The following is a 16,617-nucleotide window of genomic DNA, read 5'->3' on the forward strand; positions in this document are numbered from 1 at the left end:
ACATGTGTCGCTATAACCTAATTCTGTTGTAGTGAGTTGTGAGCTCGCTAACTTAATCTTTCAAAATTTTAATTTTACTATCAAATTTTTTGTTTGGTTTGTTTGAGTTTCACCTTGCCAAGAAATAAGAAGCAAATACTTGAAGCCTTTTTTGACTTATCTTTCAAGATTTTAATTTTACTGTCCATCTTTTTAATTTGTTTTATTTGAGTTATACAAGATATTTTGAATTCAAAATTTAAACTTTTATTTGAATAATTTTTTTTTTAGAGATAGCTAGCACGCTAGCTACCCGCTTCGTTTATTTTATTTAGAAATAAACATAGCTAGAAATTTGAATTAACTAAGATTCGAACATGGGACCTCGAGTACCAACCACCAAGCCCTTTGCCACTTGCTCTAGGGACGGTCGGTTTATTTGAATAAATTTACAGTAGCATGAATTATATAACATATGCTAACTAAACATGTAAACATAAACGCCGCATTCAAATTATGAAACCGAAGTATTGATAACTAGTTTAAATCAAGTAAATTGATAGGTTGGATAGCAAAATTAAAATCAGGTTGAGCAGTCGATTTAAAATAGTTTATAATTTAGATAAATTATATATAGAGAGAGATAGAGAGTTCGGTTACTCTACTCTTATAAGTACGTTTGCCTTCGTATTTATAAGTCATTTTTTATGATAAAGCTTTCGAATCGACCATTCATGCCGTTAAATATGATTTAGAACATTTGAAACTTATAGAAATCTAATTTCATAATTTTTTGACATCAATTGCGTTACGATTAAAGATTTCAAAATTTATCATTTTTAATATCCGGTATGGAATATTTGCTAATTTAACAGTGTAAAAGAATCAAAATTGGTTGAATTTTCGATAAAAAATTCTATCTACTATATAGATAAAATTCAATAATTATGATCTTATATTAAAGAATCGATTATTTATTTTTAGGATGTAGTTCAATTTTGACGGCTCATTTTATGTCCGCGTGATCAATTTTATTATAATTTCAAAAAATTGTGAAATTCATTAATTTTTTAGAAGTTTCAAATTTTTTTGATCATATTTAATGGTGTGGATTGTCGATTCGTAAACCTCATCATTGAAAACAACTTATCATTACAAAGACCTCTATACTCATAAGAGTATAGTAGTCATACTCTCTCTCTCTCTCTCTCTCTCTCTCTCCTATTATCATTCTAACCGCACATCCTTTCATCTAACGATCGAGAACTCGATAACAATAAGCGCTTGTGTAGTAACCCTGGTGTTCTGCATCCTATGTGATTTCAGTATCTGAGGTTTGACGACACATCTGGAGAGTGTCGTGACAAGTCTGAGTCATTTTGGCGTGAAATGGATACAAAACGGACTCAGTACGACGCGAGAGCAGAGTTTTGACATTGGAATTTGCAAAGTGCAGATTTTCAGTGCTCAGTACCGGTACACGCAAGGGAGTACCGGTACCCTAGTGTATTTCCAGAATAGACTGCTCTCGGGTTTGCCAATTTGGTGCTGAGTACCGATACTGCATCGGGCAAGTACCGGTACCCGGTGTGCGAGACTGCGGGCTGAGGGGCCGAGTACCGGTAACCAAATCTGGAACCGATACTCCAGCTGGGATTTGGAGTTGGTGAGAGGCTTTTTGGTCATTTGAAGTGATGTTAACTCCTATCTTTCCCCAGCCCTTTATATACTTGTAGAGAGGTAGAGAGTGAGGTTTTGTTTACTGCTCTCTCCCTCTCCCTCTAGTTTTGATCGTGTTCGAGATGGTTGTCGCGGTATGAGCTCGGACCGACGTCGACGTTGCACTGAGGAGCCGTTCGAGCGTGCGTGCGTCGTGGTAGTGCCGTTGGAGGCCGGACCCATACTCGAAATTTTAATGGGTAACTTTTTTTATCCCTATACTATTCATTTTTTATCAGGTCCGGTTCGCGTCCAGATAGAGTCCGGTTTGGGTTCGGATCGAGTATGGTATATCGAATATTTTGGATAGTTTTACTGTAGCACATTGAACTTTAGTAATTATAAGGTTCAAGTGTTAGAATAGTGTTTTGCACTATTCCTGATGTTTTAGAAGGTCGTTGACTGAGTATCGACCTATTACTCGTGGTTCGAGAACGCGAGGAGGAGTATTTAGCACCAAAATCTATAAATTCAGGTTTTGAAATTTTGAGTACCGGTACCTGGGTGGCGTACCGGAACCCCATTGCGCGTCCGAGAGAGCTGCTCTTGGGTTTAGACTGAGGGGTGCTGAGTACTGCTACAGAGTTGCCAAGTACCGATACTAGGGTCGGGTATAGGTACTGTAACGAGCGGGTACCGGTACACCGTAAACAGACCCCTTTACTGAGGCTCAGGTTTGGCAGGTCTGGGTGCCGGGTACCGGTACGTAGTGCAGAAACTGCATTTCATGGTGTTTGCTATTTTTGGATGTTTTAAGGGGCTTTTTGGAAATTGTTATAGTTTGTATAAGACATCCCCTTTCCACTACATGGCCCTCTTTGTGCTGAGGTTTGAGGAGGGTGAAGGTGAGTTTTTCCCCTATCTCTCTCTAGGACTTCTCTCCCAAATTCTTTTAGAATTAAACTCTAACCCTAGCTCAAGTTTAGCTTGATTTGGAGATTTCTTGAAGATTAGTATTCTTATTGCAACATTTATGTGTAGATTTTGTAAGATTTACAGATGAAAACCTAGTTATGAAAAATCTAGGGTTTTTTGTTGTGATGTTTTTAGAACTTAATTGATAAGTGTAGAACTCTCTTTTAGGTTGGATTTAAAGCTTTATAGCTTCAATTTGGATTTTGATCAAGTTCTTCTTAGATAAAGGTATTTTTCTACTTATTTAGACTAGATTTTTGGGTATTTTTGTATGATGTTCGTTCGAACCTTGTAACACTTTTAGAAATTCTTCTAGGATATTAAAAGCTTGGTGGAAAACTTCGTTCGAAGGAACGAAAGGATTTGAGGAGTATTCAGTGGGTTTGACCTTGCCGAAATGGGTGAACTCTCTATGTCTTCCCTATAATTTTAAGATATAATTTGATGCATATTCATACTAAATATGACATGGTAGAATTTTTGAACACATGATACATTCATGATACATGTAGAAATACTATACTCTATTTAGTAGAGTATTATTATGTGGACTTGAATACAAAATGGCTCTAGATGGTGTGTAATATTACTTCTTGATGATTTCCTCTTAAGCATGTTAGAGAAGAATGATGGTTCATCCTATAGAGTATACTTAGTGAATGGAATAGAAAAAGTGTTTAACTTGCATGTTGAACTATATACTTGTGATAGATAAGGTAAATGTGATATAGTGCATGATAAGAATAAACATGAAGCTAAGCATGGTGTATTTAACCTACTTGAACAACTAGAATTTGACATTATGATATTGTATTCGATCTAGAGATCAATAGTTGTATTCCGTGTTTTAGACATAAGGAATGAGATTAGTTGAATGAAGCCACTTGCATATAACATTAGTCGAATGAAGCCACTTGTATGATAATTCATTTACTCTATGTAGTGGAGGTTTTGGTAGAAAGCATGTGCATAACTAGTATTATAATCTTATGAACATCTTGTAACTCCTTTGCATATGGCATTAGAAAATGACTTCCTTAACTATAGTGGGAATTGCATGTTTATGAAACCTCATTGGATTGTAGCCAAAATAGTGAGTCCTCCTAAATAGGATATAGAGATGTGAACTAATACATATTTAAGGCATATTATGTATTGGTAGGGGTATACCACCCAAGTAATTGTGAACAAATCATGACATGAATGATCAAGTATCCGACCATCGAGTCGATGAGGAAATTTCATATTTTAGACATGATGATTGAGTATTTGATTTGTGGACCCTATGTTATATATGATCACGCTTACTTGCCCTTATACTCATTCGCACATACTTGTGAGGATCGCTCCCTACAAGTCGGCACTCCGGAGTTGGCCTTGCGACGATAGATCGTTCGTGTAGGATTAGGCACCGAAGTGGACTGCCATGGGGAGTGTATGCTACCACAGTGCCATTCGGCATGGCACGAGCCGGGACGTTACCACGTGTAAAGCCCTCGTTAATTGGATAAATGTGACTTAACTGGACATTATACATCACCCGTGGTTAATGCATATATAGTAGATGGACATACTAGTGGATTACTATCTCGTGGCTCTTTTGATGGATTTCTAGAAAATGGACTTTATGCTACTCATTATTGGTATTGAAAACTTTAGTGGTAGTAAACCTACATCTATATTGATTAGTATAAATGTACAGTTATAATAGCAATGAAGATATAAATTACTTTTTGTGGCATTATAGCAAAGATGGGGTTAATTACACCTAGTCCCCAACCTTTGCACCAATTTTCACTTGAGTCCTCAACCTCTTTTTTTTACAATTGAGTCCCTAATCTTTTGATTTTATTACAATTACGTTCCAATCGTTAAAAAAAGGATTAAAATTGACAAAATCATCACGTCAGCGCCTATTTGGCATCCTTTTGCATGTTAATTTAGGTCCCTAAACTTTGCACGTTTTTCAATTTAGTCCCTAAATATAAAAATACAAAAATTTAAATTTAAATTTAAAAATAATATTAAAATTAAAATTTTAAACTAACGAGAAATTAGAATTTTGAATATGAATTTAAAGCTGAAATAAAATTTTGAATTTAAATTCAAACTTTAAATTTAAATTTTTAATTGAAGCTAAATTTTGAATTCAAACTGAAAATTTTGATTTTGATTTTGATATATATTTCAATTTACATTTAAAATGAAAGTTTTGAAACCGAAATTTAAATTTAAAATCATATTCAAAATTTTGCTTTTAAATTTTAAATTTGAATTTAAGATTTGATTTCAATTCTAAATTTGAATTTAAACTTCGAATTCAAATTCACATTTTGAATTTGAAATTTCAAATGAAAGTTTGAAATTAAATTAGAATTTAGAATTTGAAATGTGAATTTAAATTTAGAATTAAAAATTTATAATTAAATACAAAATCAAAATATAAATTCCAATTTAAATTTGAATCCAAAATAAAATTTAAAATTTAAAATTTAAATATTAAATTAAAAATCTTGTTTTGAATTTATAAATTTAATGGGTTAATTACACCAATGGTCCCCCACCTTTGCACCGTTTTTTAATTTGATCCCCAACCCTTTTTTTTTTTTGCAATTCGCTGACATAGCGCCACATGGCGGTGACACGACACTTCCGTGGCGCTGACGTGGTGCTGACGTGGCATTTTTCGTTAATTTTAACACCTATCTAACAACTGAGACTTAATTGTAATGAAATTAAGAGATTAGGGACGTGATTGTAAAAAACAAAAAGTTAGGGACCAAATTGAAAAACAGTGTAAATGTTAGGGACCATTGGTGTAATTAACCCAGTAAAGATGAACATGTATGTAAACCTGCATAAGTATATAACTGAACATGTGGCATTAGAACATAATGTACATGGTATTTAATTTTATCAAGTAGAGATATGACTCAGTAATGAAATTGTTTAATTTACTTGTTATCCTTTTATTTGCTTACATATTGTATTACTAGTGCAGTGACCCGCGCGATGCGGCGGGTAGATAATATTCGATATTTAACTTATAATAATTAATTATTTTCGTTATAATGTAAATAACATATCATACTTGCAACATAGAGAAAAAAAAAAAAGAGTAAGAAAAATAAAACATAAAAGAATAAAATTTGATGCGTAGTTAAACTGAAGAAATATTTGAGATCTTATAAAAAAAAGCTAAAGAAAGACGAAATAGTAAATACATAAAAGAACTATAAAATTTTAAATAACAAACAAATAAAAGTATAAGCAGTTAATGCACCAGCAGCAGGAATGACCATAGATACAACAAAATTAAGAGCTGTAGAAGTCGAGGAAAGAGTGCAAGAGTTAGATGAAAGAAAAGACAATAGTCAATAAAGAATTAAAAAAAGAATGAAATAAGACTAATAGGAAAAGTTGGTTAAGAAATGTTACTAACCGGCTGTCCCAAAAATATACGATTGCAGTAGTACAAAAATCAAGTGAAGCAGCAACTTACAAAATTAATTAGAATATATAAATTGCAGAACTTATAGTAAATAATTTTAAACAGGAATAGCAAAAAAACACCATCACAACAATCGAAAAAAATAATATACAGAACACACTGGTTGCAATTATTTCGCAATTGCCATCCTAGTTAATTTACTTTGTAAAATATGAGTTAAGCTGATAGATAAGTTAAGCTGACACATAGTGCTGACACAAATCCTATACAAACCTATAATTAAGCAAAATAGTTAAACTGACAGGTATTTCGTACAAAAGCTCAAATATAAGAAAATACTGATATGTCGACAAAAGAAAATGGAATTTAATCAAAAAGTATACCTGCCCAAATTAAGGAAATACCTCCACGTGGACTAAAGAAAACCTGATTTCGTCAAAAATTGTATGTAAATAAATTGAAGGTAATTAAAAGTATTTGGTATACATAAGAAGAAAAAAATAAATTAGAATTAATAGTAAAATTGTAATATCTGTTTCCAACTCATATATACAATAGATGAAACAATAGTAGCAAAAGATCAAGTGAAGCAGCAACTTTGAAAATTAATTATAAAAGAAAAAAAAAAACATCATCACAACAATCGAAAAGATATAAAGTGAAATAAAATGAGATGATAACTTAGCAACGAAAAATTGCATTGTTAGAGCAACTTTTGATAAGGTGCAAAAGAACTATTTAACAATGATACTACTCAAGCCAACAAATGCTCTTTAGAGTCAGATGAACCCAAGCTACTTGCAACCTTCATATTAACCAAATAACATCATGAGCAGAACCACTACAAAATGCTTTTATAATACATCATGTTTTCGAAAAGTTCAATTCTTCTAAAGCCAAGTTACGCCATCTAAAGAGTCAAAGATAATTGATTTTACAGAGCAAATAAACATGTAGTCTAAAAATCTAAAAGATGTGGAGCCAAATTATGTAATTTAAAGAATGAAGCATGATTCAAAATACTGCACATTTAAAAGAAACACATTTAGATTTCCAAAGAAATCACTTAAGTATTGGTTTTGACAAAACAACAGTAGAGAAAGCCAAACAGAAAATTCGATATAATTAATAGCAAAAAATCAAGAGTACCACCAAGGTAGGAAACAAATGTCTCTGATAGAAGTGTTCGTTACACATCACCTTTAAAACAATCCCCACAGGAAGCAAGAATTCCCTCCCTCTAATCCTAAAAACATCATAAGCAAATAACACTTTCAGTATCTCAAAAATTAGATATAGTATCAGTTCATGAGCAGTTACCAGAATCCAAGTCTTGCACTTCCATTTTGAAGGTAATACAACTTAAGCGTCACAGAAGACTGATCTTCTCGAACACATCTACAGGGGGAGAAAAAAAGTAGGAAATTAGAGAATATTGTAAGGTGGATTGTCAATCTAAGATATCTCCAAATAAATTCCCGTAAAAAATAATATTTTGGGTCTCACTATTATCTTCTTCTTCTTGATCCTCCCTCTTCCTCGCCTCCTCTGCCTTCTTTTGCAACCCTACTACATATATACATATATATATATATATCAAATTGCACCACCGTTGTAATTACCAAGAAACTGAAAATAAGATGCATGCATGTATGTGCGTAAAGTTTGTGATTAGTAAGAAAAAACATGGGGGGATTGATTAGTTATGTAGAATTCTCGACAGAGGAAGGAGGCCACAGTGGCCGGAACAGTGGTCGTCGCTGCGTCTCCTTCCCCGTGCCATTATCTCACCTGGTGCTGTTGCGGGCCTCTTCCACAGGTGTCGATCTTGGTATAGCTTGTCGAGCGGGGAGGGCCCCTCCGACCAACTTGGAAATAAGCGCTACGCCGAGGAAGGCCAGCGCTCTGATAAGCCCCAACGTCGGCATCGGCGTAGTCTTTCTCCCGTTGCTGGTCTCTGTTGGGTGGGGATGCCATGATCAAGAATTAGCAAAAATCCTATATATTCTCTGATCCTTGGCTATTCCTCGATCGACTTATTCTTCTTACTCTTATCCTTATTTATAGCTAACCTGTAGACGGAGGGAGGAGGCCGCAGCAGCAACGGTAGTCCCTGCGGCGTTGTAAGGCCTGCGAATAACAAGAGTAGTAATTAGTAGGAGAAGGAAGGGAAGAAGGTAGCTTACTAAGTAGAAGAGATAAGTGCTGGCAGCAAGGTGGAGCGGAGTGATCGGCGAGCGGGTCCGGTGAGCGGTGCGTCGGAGGCGAGTCCGGCTAGGCAAGATGGTCCAGCGAAGAAGAGGGGTTCCGGTGAGCCATGGAGGGGAGTAGGGCATCGTTGGAGAGGGAGAAGGGGAAGATCTCGAACGAATCTAGGGAGCAGAGGAAGTAGTAATACTTCGGCCTGATGGAGCGGAATGGTCGAAGCGCGGATCGGAGGGAAAAGGCGAGCCCGCGACCCGGTGGGTAGTGGATAGTGCAGAGAAGGGGGACCCGAGATCCTATTACTCGTTATCAGGCAGTATTGGACCAGTCAAGCTCAGACGGAGGCCCATCAACCACCAATAGCAGCCCAGCGAGCCAACACCTTTATTTATCATTTTTGCTGTTATCACCCCCACATAGTTGTTAATTTCATTTCAGTACTGATAGGTTAGACGTATATATATATCGTGAACTGTAATGTAAGGGGACATGATGAAATATATTACAAGTTCTTCTTCCTCAATCTCTCTTTTCTTCTCTATCTCTCTTCTATCCCTAACCCTCTCAACTCTACTCTCTTCTCTTCTTATTCTTCCCAATTCTCTCTTCTCTTCACCCTCAATTTCTCCAATTCTTTACCTTACCTGCAATTAGAAGAGTTCCCTGGCTCGGAAGCTCCCATCATCCTCTCCGCCATACCGGCCTCAGCGAGATCTCATCATAGGCGGTTGCGGATCGTCAGGGACCCTTACAACTTGGTATCAGAGCGGCGAGATCCCAGGGAGGGTTCGCGGGCGTAGTTTACATACAATCTAGCTTCAAGTTCTGCCTGACATTTCATCGAATACTCGGCATTCATCAGGTATACCCAACAAACCACTACACCATCACATTACCGAGAGGGAGACAATCAGCGATATGCCAGGATCCGAGGGGGTAAAGCACCGTTCCATTAATTGGAGCAGCGCCAAGCCTCAGTAAGACATCACAGGCATACCGGCTTAGTTACTGTAGCATACATCCATTCCAGTTCAAGCAAGCAGGGAGCATACAGAGAAATCGAAAATTAAACAAAACCGAGGCGGCAATTGGGAAAAGAAGTCAAAACCGATTCACTTTCACACCCGCAAGTAAAAGCATGGTGGAGGGTACCCGGATGAAGGATTTAAGCGACCACATTAACACACTGGAAGAGAGGTTGCAGCATTTAAATACCGATCATGAGGCGCGGATCACCGGACTGGCCCAACAGGTAGCCGCAGCCAGGGAAGAAGGGAAATCGCAACACGAGGAGATGCTGAGGATGTTTGCCGCACTGCAATCGCAGCTTCATTCAGTACAAATTCCCAGAGTGAGCCCACCTGAAGGAAGAAGCCAAGAGCATGCTCGACCTGGAAGTAGTAACACTCCAATACATGTCAGGGATAATAAAGGAAAAGGAATTCTGCCTACACCACTACCCATGCACGATCTCGAGGAAGAGGAGCTAGTGCAACATTGGCCCGCAAGACACGCGGTACCCCAACAACAGTTCATTCCCTATCCTAAATTGGATTTTCCGCAGTTCAGTGGCGAAGATCCACAAGGGTGGCTAGAGAGTTGCCGACAATATTTCGACCTGTACCAGATTCCGCGGCAGCAATGGTTAGGAGTGGCGACCATGCACATCTTCGGGAAGGCAAGAGTGTGGAAGCAAGGATACTTCATTAATAGACCAGGGGTGACTTGGGAGGAGTTTACCGATGCAGTCTGTAAGCGATTTGCGGACGTGGGGGAGCGTTACGCCATCCGCGAATTTAGCAACCACAAACAAACAGGATCCATCGAAAGTTACCAAGAAAAATTTGAGGAGCTGAGATCACAATTGTTGCACTACAATCCGCGTCTGGAGGAAGAGTTCTTTATCGCAAGCTACATCAATGGGTTAAAAGAAGAACTGGTGCCCTTCATGGACATATCACACCCAGCCACTTTGGAGGACGCGTACAGCCATGCCAAACTACATGATCGGGCGCTGACTACCATGCAAAGGAAGAGCAGGATCATCAGTAAAGGAGCGGGGGGTGGTCACCAATCCTTCAATGCCTATAAACCAAAGGAGTATGGTAGGGCCCAAGCCCAGGGTTCCACTGGAGGCACTAGTCAACAAGCACAAGAGCACAGGCGGCTAATAGAGCAACGAAGAGCGGCGGGGCAGTGTTTCAAGTGCGGCGACAAATACCATCCGGGCCATCAGTGCAAAAACAAGACCCTTTTCAGCTTAGCCGCCGAGGATAATGTGTTAGAAGTGTATGATGAAGATTGTTTACGGGAAGAGGAAGATGTGGCCGGAGAAGAGGAAGGGAATAATCCAGACTCGGAGGAGAAAGAAGAGGTGGGTTTGTCTTTTAACGCGCTGAGTGGGGAAAACTCACCTCAAACGCTTCAAATTCAGGGCGAAGTGGGGAGCAAGAAGCTAAAGATACTGGTGGACACAGGGAGTACTCATAGCTTCCTGGATTTTCGGGTGGCAAAAGAAGTTAAGGCAAGGATAGAGTCAGCGGCGCCCCTGACAGTCACTGTGGCCAATGGGCACAAAATCATGAGCAAACTAAGGAGCCCCGGGTTTACATGGAACATGAATGACAGATCTTACAAGGCTGACTTGCGGATAATCCGGCTAGAAGGCTCTAGTGTGATATTGGGCATAGATTGGTTAAAAACGTATGGTAAGGTTACTTTTGACTATAACAATCACACGGTGTCGCTCGACAAAGACGGACAGCAACTGGTCCTTAAAGGGTTGGCAGTGGGGACAGGCCTAAAGATGCTTACTGCCAAGGAGTGGAAGAGAGACTGCCAGGAAGGAATTTGTTGCGCTATAGCCAAAATCGCGCAGATCGGGGAGTGCGAAGAGCAAGTAATACCTGAGAGCATTAAAGAGATACTACAACAGTTTGAAGATGTGTTCGAGGAGCCGAAGGGATTACCCCCGACGAGAAGGCAGGACCACCGGATTCCCTTACAAGGGGCGTCCCAACCAGTGAACATAAGACCCTATCGTTATACCTATGAGCAAAAGAACGAAATCGAGCGACAGGTCAAGGAGATGTTGGAGTCAGGCATCATCCAGCCTAGCACCAGCCCATTCGCCTCACCCGTGCTGCTCGTCAAAAAGAAGGATAACACATGGCGGTTTTGCGTCGACTACAGACAGCTGAACAAATTGACGGTGAAAGATAAATATCCTATCCCGCTGATTGATGATTTGCTGGACGAATTGGGCGGCTCAGCTTACTTCTCTAAGATTGACTTGAGGGCCGGCTACCACCAGATCAGGATGGATCCAGAGGACGTCTCTAAAACGGCATTTCGGACTCACGCAGGACATTACGAATTTTTGGTTATGCCCTTCGGGCTAACCAACGCGCCGGCCACCTTTCAATCCATCATGAATGAGGTATTTGCGGATTACCTTAGAAGGTATGTATTAGTTTTCTTCGACGACATTCTCGTTTACAGCCGAAACATCGAAGACCATAAGGCGCACTTGAGCGTGGTGCTCAGAACATTGCGCGGGCAACAACTGTACGCGAAGAGGTCCAAATGCTACTTCGGGCAACAGAGGGTGGAATATCTGGGCTATATCGTCACCCCGGAGGGAGTGGCAACCGATCCCAAGAAGGTAGAGGCGATGGTTACGTGGCCGACACCAACTTCCCTCAAGGGGTTGCGCGGGTTTCTGGGCATAACAGGGTACTACCGGCGCTTTATAAAAGACTACGGGAAGTTAAGCAAGCCGTTGACGGAATTGTTAAAAAAGGATCAGTTCAAGTGGGGGCCGGAGTCACAAGCTGCATTCGAGGACCTAAAGGAGGTTATGACACGAGCTCCAGTATTGGCGATGCCCGACTACTCCAGGCCATTTGTAGTGGAAGTAGATGCTTGTGGACAAGGATTAGGGGCGGTGCTCTCGCAGGAAGGGAGACCGATAGCTTACATTAGCAAGGCTATAAGCCCGCGAAACATGGGTCTCTCCACGTACGAGAAGGAATTTTTGGCGATACTGTTAGCAGTCAGTAAGTGGAAGCACTACTTAAGTCCCCGACCATTCATAATAAAAACGGATCACCAGAGTCTCAAACACCTATTGGAGCAGAAAATCACGACGGCCGTCCAGCAAAAAGGAATGATCAAGCTTATGGGGCTAGACTATACAATACAATACAAGGCAGGGAAGGAAAATAGGGCGGCGGACTCACTATCCAGAAGAGGATTTGAGGAAGGGGCTAGCGCGGCGATCACTACTGTGGTTCCTAGTTGGGTAACCGACGTGGTGGCGAGCTACAAAGGGGACGAGAAATGCCAACAGATTATCGCTAAGCTGTTACTCCAACCGGATCCACAGTCGAAGTATGTGTACTCCCAGGAATTGCTGAGGTACAAGGGGAGGCTATATGTTGGAAACCAAGGTGGGGTTCGGAGGAAAATAATACAAGAATTACACTCCTCAGCCCTTGGAGGTCATTCAGGCAACCGACACACCTACAAGAGAGCTAAGCAGTACTTCTATTGGCCAGGTCTAAAGAAGGAGGTGGAAGAATACACTAAAGCCTGCGCAGTGTGCATACAGAACAAGGTGGATGGACAACCCTACGCAGGGCTTCTTCAACCGCTGCCGGTACCCGCCCGAGCTTGGCAGGAGATTACCATGGATTTCATCGAGGCTCTACCGAAATCGGAGGGCAAGGATACTGTATTGGTGGTGATAGACCGTCTCACCAAGTACGCGCATTTTATTTCCCTAACTCACCCTTTTACGGCATCTAGTGTAGCGCGGGCCTTCCTCGACACAGTCTACAGGCTGCACGGGTTGCCTCGCACCATCCTGACGGACAGGGACAAGATCTTTACGAGCCAAATGTGGCAGGAATTGTTCAAGCTCCTGCGGGTGAAGCTACTGATGAGCTCAGCTTATCACCCTTAAACCGACGGCCAGTCTGAACGGCTCAATCGCTGTCTTGAGACGTACTTGCGTTGTATGTGCTTCCAGCAGCCACATAAGTGGCACAGGTGGTTAACCCTTGCAGAATGGTGGTATAATACCAACTACCATAGCTCTCTGGAAATGACACCTTATCAGGCCCTATACGGACATCCACCCCCAAATGGATTGGTCGTCAACCTGGGACTGGAGACTGCGCCTTCGATACAGGAGTGGGGCAAAGGACACGAAGAGATTCTCCGGCTACTAAGGGAGAAACTATTACAGGCACAGAATAGGATGAAACAAAATGCTGATAAGAGGAGAGTAGATAAGAAGTATGATGTAGGGGAATATGTATACCTGAAGTTGCAACCATATCGACAGGTGAGCGTGGCGGTTCGGCGCAACCTGAAGCTTACAGCGCGCTACTATGGGCCATTCAAGATAACAGAGAGGATCGGAAAGGTCGCCTACCGACTGCAGTTACCAGAAGGTTCCAAAATCCACCCAGTGTTTCACGTGTCCCTGCTGAAAAGAAGCCCGCCTGCGACCTCACCGACAACTCCGACCGTGCCACTCGTCGGAGAAGATGGCCAGCTCCTAGCACAACCGGAGAAGATCTTAGACAGGCGCATGGAAAGACAGGGCAACCGAGCGGTAAGTAAAGTCTTGGTGAAGTGGGAGAACCTGGACGAAGAGTCGGCCACCTGGGAAGATTACTGGTTCCTAAAGTCTCAGTTTCCGGACTTCGATCCGGAAGTGAATCCGTGAGGACACGGATTTTTTCGAAGCAGGGGGGAGTGTAAGGCCTGCGAATAACAAGAGTAGTAATTAGTAGGAGAAGGAAGGGAAGAAGGTAGCTTACTAAGTAGAAGAGATAAGTGCTGGCAGCAAGGTGGAGCGGAGTGATCGGCGAGCGGGTCCGGTGAGCGGTGCGTCGGAGGCGAGTCCGGCTAGGCAAGATGGTCCAGCGAAGAAGAGGGGTTCCGGTGAGCCATGGAGGGGAGTAGGGCATCGTTGGAGAGGGAGAAGGGGAAGATCTCGAACGAATCTAGGGAGCAGAGGAAGTAGTAATACTTCGGCCTGATGGAGCGGAATGGTCGAAGCGCGGATCGGAGGGAAAAGGCGAGCCCGCGACCCGGTGGGTAGTGGATAGTGCAGAGAAGGGGGACCCGAGATCCTATTACTCGTTATCAGGCAGTATTGGACCAGTCAAGCTCAGACGGAGGCCCATCAACCACCAATAGCAGCCCAGCGAGCCAACACCTTTATTTATCATTTTTGCTGTTATCACCCCCACATAGTTGTTAATTTCATTTCAGTACTGATAGGTTAGACGTATATATATATCGTGAACTGTAATGTAAGGGGACATGATGAAATATATTACAAGTTCTTCTTCCTCAATCTCTCTTTTCTTCTCTATCTCTCTTCTATCCCTAACCCTCTCAACTCTACTCTCTTCTCTTCTTATTCTTCCCAATTCTCTCTTCTCTTCACCCTCAATTTCTCCAATTCTTTACCTTACCTGCAATTAGAAGAGTTCCCTGGCTCGGAAGCTCCCATCATCCTCTCCGCCATACCGGCCTCAGCGAGATCTCATCATAGGCGGTTGCGGATCGTCAGGGACCCTTACAGGCGTCTCATTCCCCAAGTGGTTGTTGCCGGTGCTGTTGCCGCCGCCGCCGCGGGGCTCTTCTGTAGCATGTTGGGCAGCGAGGGCCACTTCGACCAACGTGCCGGAGAGCGCTCCGCCGAGGAAGACCAGCATTCTGGTGAGTCCTGACGTCGGCATCGGCTTAGGTGTCGGCGTAGGCCTTCTCTTCTCCCTTTGGCTCTTCCTATATATTCTCTCCCCAGCCGGAACCGACGCCTTAGTTCAGTTCAAGTGTATCCTTTGCCGGTACCACGGGGCTCCGGGTGTTCGCTGCCGACGCGGGGGTTGTGCGCCGCCGACGGCCGCACCATCCCCGTCGCGATGGCGATCGGCTGCGACTCCGCCACGCCTGGCACCCGATAACATGACCGCCACCGCGGGCGGCGGCGGCGGCGGCAGCGGCGGCAGCGTCGTGGTGGCGCTCCGTCACCGCCTCCCGCTTGGTGGCCTCGGCTTCGTCGATCCTCTCCTGCTTGTGCTGCTCCGCCGCCTCCTTCTCCGCCGGGTGTGACGCCGTCGACTTCTCCGCCTTCGCCTGCAGAGCCCATCTGGGAGGCGTAGGGGCGGCTTGGGGAAAAAAAAGGAAAAAGAAATGAGAGGAGGCGGAAGGGCGTAGGGCGGCTTGGGGGAAATAAAAAATAAAAAAAAAACGAAAGAAGAGGAGGCGGAAGGGCGTAGGGGCGGGTTAGATTTTCTAAAACTAATATTATTATTATTATTATTATTATTATTATTAGAGTGGCTGACAGGTAGGGTCCACCAAAGTTAAATTAAGGTAATGTTGCCACGTGGACAAAGTACCACGGGCTTTCATAAGGGTTATAGATATATACCTCAGTTGACCTAGTGATGTATTTCGCTACTCTCGGCGTTAATAATTCTCACCCCATTGGTTGTTTATTTTTATTTTAGAGTCTTCCGCAGCGGGAGAGGTTAGGGATCGTGGTAAGAGGTTAGTGTCTAGCTAGAGCCTCTGCGGTGTTATCATAGTGAACCTATTATCATCTTTCTTTTTGTTGACAGTTGAAAAATGTATCATGTATTAATTTGTCTAGAGATCTACTAGTTGTCTTATGGATTCAGTTGTATACACTTATTGTATAGTTTGTGGATGTTGATGTTGTAGGCTTTTAGAGTAGATTATGTATCTTGCTCTGATATCATGTTAGATATTATCGTATTCGCGTTTTGTTTTATCTTGATGTTGTAGACGCTTTATACATTCTTGGCATATGACGAGTCTGGACACACACTGTGCAGGCTTCTACTGGGTCCAGATGTGACATTTACCACAGGGATGGTATTTGAAGTTTACAAAAAAAAAAAAACAACCAAAAAGGGTTATAATCATTATAAATTCTCATCCAAGAATTTGTAGAGATTAGAAATATATCAGTATTTAATCACCTAAATTGAGTTACAGACTTGATTGCAATATTTTTAAAAATTCAAAACTAAAATTATAACAAATTAAAATTTGAGGACCATCAAAATGTTACCAGCCTCATAGTTTGATAACCAAATGAGCAATTTACCCTATATTTATTTATCTTCTTTAACTTTATTATTTTACACAAAAAATTAATAACTTATTGCTTGTGATATCATGTTGATGTCACTAGTTCGACCGATCAAACTATTCGTTGAAACAGTTGAGCCATGTGTTAGAAAATTGCGTACGGTAAAACGCAGCGGAAAAGAAAATCAAACAAATTTGATTTTTGA

General features: G+C 41.6%; 1 protein-coding gene across 6 annotated transcripts; it reads right to left on the minus strand.

Annotated features, from left to right (window-relative positions):
• On the minus strand, positions 5,741-15,534 carry LOC109726310. 6 transcript variants are annotated; one of them, XR_002220482.1, is made up of 7 exons: positions 14,878-15,534; positions 8,137-8,186; positions 7,856-8,021; positions 7,571-7,630; positions 7,385-7,462; positions 7,265-7,310; positions 5,741-6,490 (listed from the first exon to the last, which is right to left on the minus strand). XR_002220482.1 is itself a non-coding variant. In XM_020255846.1 (6 exons), exons 1-5 carry the CDS (start codon positions 15,028-15,030, stop codon positions 7,427-7,429), a joined length of 465 nt encoding a protein of 154 aa, XP_020111435.1. In that variant the 5' UTR covers positions 15,031-15,534; the 3' UTR covers positions 5,741-7,310; positions 7,385-7,426. The 6 variants fall into 6 exon arrangements, 4 of the variants coding, with proteins under 4 accessions (XP_020111435.1, XP_020111434.1, XP_020111438.1 ...); XM_020255846.1 differs by having other exon boundaries at positions 5,741-7,310; XR_002220483.1 differs by lacking the exon at positions 14,878-15,534 and having other exon boundaries at positions 5,741-7,310; positions 7,571-7,633.

This window comes from Ananas comosus, linkage group 21 (genome assembly GCF_001540865.1).
Source record: "Ananas comosus cultivar F153 linkage group 21, ASM154086v1, whole genome shotgun sequence".
NCBI classification, from domain to species: Eukaryota; Viridiplantae; Streptophyta; class Magnoliopsida; order Poales; family Bromeliaceae; genus Ananas; species Ananas comosus.